We start from the raw sequence: 10,212 nt of genomic DNA, 5'->3' as shown, positions 1-10,212 counted from the left end.
CCACAACATTGCTCCATCTCCAGCACTCAGAGGACATCTAATGGACAGGTTTATATCTAGTACAAGGCTCCTTGACAGAATATATAAGCTATGAACTCTGATCCATAAGAGGCTTCTGGGCACACCCATTAACATTGAATGTAATTCCTGACTGCAATGGTTTTTAGAATTAGGCTACTTCACAGCACTATATCTAACTACAGCGCTCAATGTGATGACTGACTAGCTAATGACTTATTTTGCATGCTTCTCCATTACACAGTGCATATTAAACAGGCAGCAAAAGGCCTTTCTCAACTCGCTCAAAGACCATAGACATAGGCAAAACAGACAAAAGGCACACACACACACTACTCACTGTTGAACTCCCTGTGGCGGGCCCGAGCCCTCCAGGGCCGGTTACGGATCCAGTGCAGCCGCCGAGACAGTTCCATGGCCTGGTGCCAGCAGTGTGCTGTGGCACGAGTCATCCACCATCTGCCTTGTCCCCGAGACAGGAGCTCATCCCTGGGCTGTAGTGGCCCAGCTCTGGGCCTGTCCCTGGACAGCTATCTGCTAGGATATGAAGTTCCTATGGATCTCAAGTCAGACTGGCTGGGTCAGTCTGTTTGTTTACAGCCAGTCCTGGCTCTACCAGAGTCTAGTGAGAACACTGATGGTGTGGATCATCTCTCCTCTCCCCCCCCTTCTTTCTCTCAGCTTTATCTTTAATGCATGAGTCTGTGGAACCAAACTCCCTGGGCTGGGCAGAAGGCTCAGGGACACACAGACACACACAAAAACACTCCCCAGGCCTAAGCACCTATCAACGGGCTGCATCTGAGACGAGGACAGGAGTACACACCCTGCTGAAACATAATCCGCTACGGTCCGGACCAGAGGGGAGGGGTGAGGACAAGAAACGGTCACATACACAGATTAACACAAGGCCATAATATATAGGACCTACTGCATTGTCCTCACTTTATAAACAAAAATCATCTTCAGTTGGCTGAATCCCAACAGATGACTTAACATTCATTTTGCCTGCAAATCCAATGTGCTTGCTTAGAGATCTCTAGTGGACAATCCTCTGTTGTTATGTATAGTACAGTACAGTGCACTCAGAAACTATTCACACACCTTGACTTTTTTCACATTTTGTTGTGTTACAGCCTGATTTCAAATGGATTAAATATATTTTTTTCTCACCCATCTACACACAATAACCCATAATGACAAAGTGGGAGAAAAAAAAGAAATTCAAAATTTTAGCAAATTTATTGCAAAAGAAATACAGTATCTCATTTACATAAAAGTATTCACACCCGAGTCAGTACTTTGTAGAAGGACCCTTGGCAGCGATTACAGCTTTCTGGGTAAGCCTCTAAGAGCTTTCCACACATGGATTGTGCAACATTTGACCATTTTTAAATTCCAAATTCTTCAAGCGCTGTCAAATTGGTTGTTGATCATTGCTAGACAACCATTTTCAGGTCTTGAAGTAGATTTAAGTCAAAACTGTAACTTAGCCGCTCAGGAACATTCACTGTCTTCTTGGTAAGTAACTCCAGTGTATATTTGGCCTTGGTTTTAGGTTATTGTCATGCTGAAAGGTGAATTAATCTCCCAGTGTCAGGTGGAAAGCACACTGAAACAGGTTCATTTTCCAGGAATTGTTTACAGATCCTTGCGACATGGGGCCGTGCATTATCATACTGAAACGAGGTGATGGAAGCGGATGAATGGCACAACAATGAGCCTCAGGATCTCGTCACAGTATCACAAATTGCCATCGATAAAATGCAATTGTGTACGTTGTCCGTAGCTTATGTCTACCCATACCATAACCCCACCATGGGGCACTCTGTTCATAATGTTGACATCAGCAAACTGCTTGCCCACACGACGTCTGCCCGGTACAGTTGAAACTGGGATTCATTAATGAAGAGCACACTTCTCTATTGTGCCAGCTGCCATCGAAGGTTAGCATTTGCCCACTTAAGTTGGTTATGATGCCGAACTGCAGGACTCTGGTGAGGACGACAAGCACACAGACGAGCTTCACTGAGAGGGTTTCTGACAGTTTGTGCAGAAATTCTTCGATGATGCAAACCCACAGTAATCAGCTGTCCGGCTGGCTGGTCTCAGAAGACCCCCCAGGTGAAGAATTCGGATGTGGAGATCCTGGGCTGGCGTGGTTACACATGGTCTGCAGTTGTGAGGCCGGTTGGACGTACTACCAAAATCTCTAAAACTATGTTGGAGGCTTATGGTAGAGAAATTAACATTCAATCCTCTGGCCTCAGCTCTGGTTGACATTCCTGTAGTCAGCAAGCCAATTCCACACTACCTTAAACATCGGTGGCATTGTGTTGTGACAATACTGCACATTTTAGTGGCCTTTTGTCCCCAGCACAAGGTGCACCTGTGTAATGATCATTGATGGATTATCTTGGCAAAAGAGAAACGCTCACAAACAGGGAAGTAAATAAATTTGAGCTCAAAATTAGAGAAATAAGCTTTTTGTGCATATGAAAATTGACTGGAATATTATATTTTAGCTCATGAAACCAACACTTTACATGTTGCATTTATATTTTTGTTCAGCATAATATCACCATGCTCAAAGGTCGCTGGTTCAAATCCCCGAGCTGACTAGTTGAACTATCTGCTGGTGTACCCTTGAGCAAGGCACTTAACTAGTTTCTCTGGATGAAAGCGTCTGCTAAATGACAAAAATGTACACGTGGTCTCCATATTAAAACACCTTAGTGTTTCTGTTTAGCCTCAAGTCTAAAACATGACAGACTTGTCTTCATTCCATTTTAATTCCACTTCACATATCTGAATCTTTCTAAACCATAAAGTATACCTCTTTGCACTATAAAGCGTGTATATTGTAATACGCAGGGCTGTAAACAAATACAAAATGGAACAAAGCAGACAGACTGGAATAATGACAACATTTAACATGTATACATCAACACCATTATGGAACTACTAGGAGAGACTAGAACTTGACCGTCAATGGACCACAACCCGCCGTATAGAAATGAATGTCAAGGCTGTAACATGACAACATAGGGGAATTTGGAATAAGAACACTTTACTGAAATGTTCTGAAGGATGAAGTGATGGAAACAGAGGTAGAGGCCCATGTGTCCTCTGTGCACCTCATTTTATTAACATTTGGAAAGATGTTGCAGATAAACAAAACAAGTCATTACAAAGATCCTCTTCTTGGTATGAGAGAAACAATGTCAAAGACACCACTTTAGCCTGGTTCTATAGCAGCTGGCAGGACTGCACAAAGCGATGTGGGACCAGGCTAACACTCCCACATCATATATCTTCCTAGGCTGTGTTTACACAGGCAGCCCAATACTGAAGAAAAAAAAAGAAGCTGATCGGATTGGTCAAAAGTCCAATTCGTGAAAAAATATCCGAAATGGGCTGCCTGTCTAAACAAAGCCATAGAAGGCCGCACAACAATATAAATTGCCTACATTTAGTCTGGCAGAAAGCACATTTACAAAAGGCACAAGTGAAAACCATACTCAAGCTGCATATAATACTCTTACAAGAACAAGAGAAACTGTACACACCACTGATTTCCCTTGAGAGATTTTATTCAGCAAGTTCAGACACCCAAATATAATATTCCTACTAAAGATTGAAATAGAAAAGCCTGTTCTGTAATGTATAGTGACGGACCTAGTCGCTCATTATGAAGTTAAACCTTTGATTTTTACACATACCTGTACACATCCTGTGAATTAGGACAGTGGACGGACAGATTGAAGTTAATGAGTTAATTTGTTAAAATGTCACCAGTACTTTGGAATCCATAGTTATGCAGTAATGTAGAGTAAAAATGACTGCAGAAAGTGAACCAACAGCAGTCGAAGATAAAGTGATATCACCAAGGGTGACATTGATAAAGCAAGTGAGACGGGTCGACCACAGTCCACATTGGTTCTGCCATAACCTGGCCAGAATAATTCCCAAATGTAAAAATGGGTTTATGTGCTTTATAGGTGAAAAATCTGTCGATGTGCCCTTGAGTAAGGCACTTAACCCTAATTGCTAATTTCAGTCACTCTGAAACAGCATCTGCTAAATTATAACAATTTCAAATGTATACCTGACCACTGAGAACTATAAAAAGTGACCAAAAAACCCCTCCAAAAACATTCAAATGGCAGTCATACATCCGTGGACATGTTTCCGTTTCACATTCAGTTCATGTAATGCAAACAAATTGATTTGATTGACAGGTGAAGGGACCTGGTAAACAGCTTTGGATGGAATTAGATCACTTATTAAAAAGGGTCAATATGCAGTTGTTACATCAATCTTTGGACTTATAAATGAATGATATGTACCCATTGATTCTTGAAGAACATAACTTAGAAATGCCTGATGAGCTTAGTTCAACTGACCTTCACCATCAGAACCGAGAAAAAGCTTACATTTTCTGTTTGTAAACAAAGTAAATGTAAACAAACAGCCTAAAAATGGTTAAGACTATCACTTTGATATCATGGATGGTCAGACCTTGCGTCTATGAATTTGAGTGGCTATATTTCTCCCTCAGCAGTTTACCAAAACAGGGGCGGGGAGTACCCATTTTATTTAACTAGGCAAGTCAGTTAAGAACACATTCTTATTTACAATGACAGCCTACATGGCCAAACCCGGAAGGCGCTGGGCCAATTGTGCACTGCCCTATGGGACTCCCAATCACGGCCGGTTGAGATACAGTCTGGATTCAAACCAGGGTGTCTGTAGTGACACCTCTAGCACTGAGATGCAGTGCCTTAGACCGCTGTGCCACATTGTTATAGTTTAAACTGCTGATTGCCCCTTTAAAGCAAATGACAACATACATGCATACACCAATAAGAGACAGCGCATTCAGAACAACAACTTTTGGATGCAAGTGGCCTGAGTGCAGTGATCCACAACATTGACTTGCTCTCAACAACCTGAAGTTCATAAAACTACCACTAGATGGTGCATAGAAATAAAATATGGCTCAGCCAGTAGCTGTAATATTTGATCTGGCTTCTCAATGAATTGCATTGTAAAGGAGATGTTGCATTCCTCTAATCCTGCAAGCTGCATCATATGTTCATCCAAATTGCATGAATGTGCATATTTATGGCATTGAATCCTACCAAATTCATGTTGTAGGATTTCTAGGTCTATAACAAAAGAACAATAGAGAGCAAGACATGCATGACACCACGGCAAGTCAATGGCAGAGATGTCATGAATAGGATCGCCATCTAATGGGTATATTAGAAAATGGGTATATTTTTTTATACAAAAAAAAAAAAACGAAAAACATTGAGACCAGTCCTCTGTATATTATTGGAAACATATCCTTTCTACATTTTCCACATGTCTACGTCAGCAACTGTCCTTTTGGTTGTTCAGATAGGCTTATGGTTTGAAATTAAACGTCAGTAAATGTGACATCTTAATATCAAGCACAAAATTCAGTAAGTGCTATTAACGTGTCACTGCTGGTGATTTCAACGCTGTCTTAGAGAGCCATCTTGGTGTAATAAGGGCATAGGCTAAAAGTCAATGTCATCTACAGGCCTACATGTTCCTTTCTGGACATCAATAGGGCAACCATGGTAAGAGCTGTAACAATGTCAGTAACATATCCTGTGTGCGTGCGCCATGGTGTGCAAGGCCAATAGAATGATAGCATCCATGTGAGGCCAAAATTGGGCTATCGGCAACAGTAACTAAATTACTATCATCTGACAGATTAAATGGTGAGAAATAACACAGTAAAAAGAAAATGCAACAACCAGCAACGGCAATCTATTCTTATGAGAACGAGCAAGCGTCAGAGACAATATCTTAGCTTGGTTTGGTAGAGAGAAATAAAGAAGACAAAAAAAGGACATTAAAGTGGTCACAGAATATGGACCACTTTGTTCTTCCGGGGTGGCAGGTAGCCTAGTGGGTTAGAGCGTTGGACTAGTAACCGAAAGGTTGCAAGATAGAATCCCCGAGCTGACAAGGTAAAAATCTGTCGTTCTGCCCCTGAACAAGGCAGTTAACCCACTGTTCCTAGGCCGTCATTGAAAATAAGAATTTGTTCTTAACTGACTTGCCTAGTTAAATAAAGGTACAATAAAATTAAAATTCACCGTCTGTCAGATTCACCAATAAACATTACTTTGATGCCATAACGGCTCAACCCATGGCAGTTTCCATTCAGTACATGTGTCAGTCACTTGACAGCCACTATGTTGGAGGAATCTTCAGTGACCAGTAAACAATCAAAGACAGGCAGTTTGTTTGTGCACACACACCACACCTGGCCTAGTGCAAGTAAAGTAGGGCCAGAATGGGCATCTTTGACTAATGCTTCCAACTTTCAAAACAAATAACTAATTTAATATAAAAAATCTCCACTAGCTTTATTCAGTAGGGCCTGCTGATGAAAACCTACTCCTCCTAAATGGTCAGTAGGGCCTGCTGATGAAAACCTACTCCTCCTAAATGGTCAGTAGGGCCTGCTGATGAAAACCTACTCCTCCTAAATGGTCAGTAGGGCCTGCTGATGAAAACCTACTCCTCCTAAATGGTCAGTAGGGCCTGCTGATGAAAACCTACTCCTCCTAAATGGTCAGTAGGGCCTGCTGATGAAAACCTACTCCTTCTAAATGGTCAGTAGGGCCTGCTGATGAAAACCTACTCCTCCTAAATGGTCAGTAGGGCCTGCTGATGAAAACCTACTCCTCCTAAATGGTCAGTAGGGCCTGCTGATGAAAACCTACTCCTCCTAAATGGTCAGTAGGGCCTGCTGATGAAAACCTACTCCTCCTAAATGGTCAGTAGGGCCTGCTGATGAAAACCTACTCCTCCTAAATGGTCAGTAGGGCCTGCTGATGAAAACCTACTCCTCCTAAATGGTCAGTAGGGCCTGCTGATGAAAACCTACTCCTCCTAAATGGTCAGTAGGGCCTGCTGATGAAAACCTACTCCTCCTAAATGGTCAGTAGGGCCTGCTGATGAAAACCTACTCCTCCTAAATGGTCAGTAGGGCCTGCTGATGAAAACCTACTCCTCCTAAATGGTCAGTAGGGCCTGCTGATGAAAGCCTACTCCTCCTAAATGGTCAGTAGGGCCTGCTGATGAAAACCTACTCCTTCTAAATGGTCAGTAGGGCCTGCTGATGAAAACCTACTCCTCCTAAATGGTCAGTAGGGCCTGCTGATGAAAACCTACTCCTCCTAAATGGTCAGTAGGGCCTGCTGATGAAAACCTACTCCTCCTAAATGGTCAGTAGGGCCTGCTGATGAAAACCTACTCCTCCTAAATGGTCAGTAGGGCCTGCTGATGAAAACCTACTCCTCCTAAATGGTCAGTAGGGCCTGCTGATGAAAACCTACTCCTCCTAAATGGTCAGTAGGGCCTGCTGATGAAAACCTACTCCTCCTAAATGGTCAGTAGGGCCTGCTGATGAAAGCCTACTCCTCCTAAATGGCCAGTAGGGCCTGCTGATGAAAACCTACTCCTTCTAAATGGTCAGTAGGGCCTGTTCAAATCTCCATTTGAATTTCTTGCGTTGTTAAATAGTTAAACTCTCATTGTTGATCGTCTCCATGGGTGTAACCAGTAGGAGTGAACTACATTGTGCTGCATGCGTGTGGTTGTCAGAGTCCACTGGCACTAGAAAGTGCCTTTCCTCAGCACTGAACACACACTGTACAGTCCCATAGGACAAGCAAGTCAAAATTATTCATAGTAAAGTCCTGGTAAAAAATTAATTCAAAAGAAATGTTCATCATTGGCGCAGAAGGTGTAGCTGTGATTGTGGTCCGTCTGTTTCCACCTTTGGCTCAGTATCTACCTCCATCCCACCACACCTCCTTTCATCCCTTACTCCAGCTTTTCATCAGGGATGTTGTCCAGGTCTAGGTCAGGTGAGGCCACACAGCACATACACAGCTTCTGGGTATTTAGGGAGATTGCATCTGGGGAAAGGAAATTAAACCAGGAAGTGTCAAATCCAAGCACAGCTCCCCGGAGCAAAGTGTTACAACTTTTACATTGCCCCCAAGCAGCCAGTGATTGTCAAGAAAACAACTGTCGTTCTCATGGTTATTGACTGTTAATTAACAAACATATTTAGTATCTACTGGCTTCCTTACAAGCCACTGATGCAGACCTTTGGAACATCTACATTTTAAAAAGGTATTATAAATCCATGTAATATAGAATACACTTACACAATAAATCCTTTATTTATTTTAGACAGGTCTAAAGAAACATAATATGAAGAAAATTGAGTCTATTTCAGAAGAACAGAATAGCATACTCTGAGTTGTCCTTATGTTAGGTCCTGATCTGGCTATGCCAAACTAGTTAATTTAGCAGAAAAGATTTGCTTAGAATTCTGTATGAAGAATACAATTGAACAAAGCTGAATAAAATAGAAAGGATATTTTCTCCAAATTATTCGAGGGAGTGCGCACATGCGGCTATTCTGTGTTGAGCAGTAAACAAAGAAATAGGTATTCCCAGGAGCGGAACTTTGATTTTAGAAGTGGGAGGAGTCCGCTGGGTCCTAAAGCACACCGTTGACTTGTATTCCTATATGCTTCATTTAGAGTTATTAATGTAACTTTAGTTATTCTACAAACGTTGGGCTATATGCTTAGATTTTTTTTATACATTGTAAAAGGCTGCATGATGCGACTAATTATGATTTGAATAAAGTTGCTTGAAAAGGCATGAGCTCGGCTTTGTTTTTAGTGCAGGCTGTACACACTACATCACTCTTTCAATCACAATTTGACAAGCACTTGATAATGCCTTGAATTTCACGGAGGCATGCCCTTCTGCGGCCAGTGGCCGCTGTGCCCTTGGCCCGTAGTACTGCGTTGTGCCCTTGGCCCGAGTGCTGCGAGCCCCGAAGCCCCGCTCACTCACATTGCTCTCCATCACGCGATCGGGTCTTCCACAGACTACAAGTAAAGACAGACACATCCGGGACGCAACTGCGTGCGTCCTTATCCAATTCCCGAGGTGCATATCGAAGATACTGGAAGAGCTGTCCACATTTAACTTACCAACAGCACTAGCCTATGTCAATCTACTATCCCCCATAGTACAAAAGTCAACCTATTCTGTGTGAGAAATAAATATTCCAGACAGTCTGGGACAGTTGTGCGATGCGATAGATCCCAAATCAATACAACCACTAGCATCAAAAAAAGTTTACGCAACACGGCTGACGCAAAATATCAAAACGTTTAGCTTAAGTTTTTCATTAACTATTATGCTATTTCTTCACATTAGAAGCGCAGCAATGCGCACATGGCAGTAGGCTAAGCGCAAATGTTCCATTAGCTGCAAATCACCATTATCAAAAGTGACCGCAAATGCTATTATGCATGTAATGTTTGTATTATAAAAGGTGCATTTTTACTCACATGATGCTTATCTATGCCAGTTAGGCTCTACACCCCTTGTAAAGCAGATTAATGTGCTTAATTTTAAGAAGTTATTTGGTCACTTTAGTGTGTGCAACTACGATTCTAAAAAGGTCGCAAAATAAAAGGCATTGTTTCTTGTGCTGGGCATCATTCACAAGTGATAATTCACAATAGGCTAATATTGTCACCCATCAGACTATTCTTGATTTAATCTTGTCTTTACATATAAGTGAAATTTGTTTTGATTTAGAATGGGCCATTATCAAGCACCCGTCTCAAAACCGAGGCAGCGAAAAAAAGACATGTCATCTATGCACTTAAATAGCGAATGGAGGACGCTTTTTCCGTGGTTTATTTTCATGCCAGCCAGGTAGGCTATACTCCTGTTGTAAAGCGAAGCAATGTGCTAAATATTAGGGTAGTTGAGAAATAAATATAGTAGGCCTAGCCTATAGAGAGCTGATGGGATCCTCTGTTTAGTAGAGGCCATCACTGTTTTCTCAAATAATTACATAGCCTATAGAAATGTTGTGCAACATGAGCTCTCATGAAGTGTTTGATTCGATTTTCAAAAAAATTTGCATTGATGTCAGATTGATTAGAGGGACAATAGAGTGCTGAGTACCAGGAAGTTAGCAAGTTTGGTAGGCTACTAATGACCATCAGCAGCATCAACACTTGGAGAAGCCTAATTACCTTGACTAAACGGACATGTTGAATTTGACTGCCTTCATGACGGCGTGTGTGACCGTACAGCAAC

The 10,212-nt window shown here is 42.0% G+C and overlaps 1 protein-coding gene across 5 annotated transcripts in view; it reads right to left on the bottom strand.

Annotated features, from left to right (window-relative positions):
- Window positions 1–3,099: 3,099 nt before the first annotated feature.
- Window positions 3,100–10,212, bottom strand: part of LOC139555078 (Y+L amino acid transporter 2-like) — a 30,371-nt gene continuing 23,258 nt past the window's right edge. For all 5 annotated transcript variants that reach the window (XM_071368546.1, XM_071368543.1, XM_071368544.1 and 2 more), the window contains one exon: window positions 3,100–7,988. In XM_071368546.1, the coding sequence (XP_071224647.1) occupies window positions 7,894–7,988 (95 nt within the window). In that variant the 3' untranslated portion in view covers window positions 3,100–7,893. The remainder of the gene's footprint in view (window positions 7,989–10,212) is intronic.

Source organism: Salvelinus alpinus, chromosome 26 (assembly GCF_045679555.1).
Source record: "Salvelinus alpinus chromosome 26, SLU_Salpinus.1, whole genome shotgun sequence".
Lineage (NCBI taxonomy): Eukaryota > Metazoa > Chordata > Actinopteri > Salmoniformes > Salmonidae > Salvelinus > Salvelinus alpinus.
Note: the sequence above shows the minus strand (reverse complement) of the source record. Positions and strands in the feature narration are given on the sequence as shown.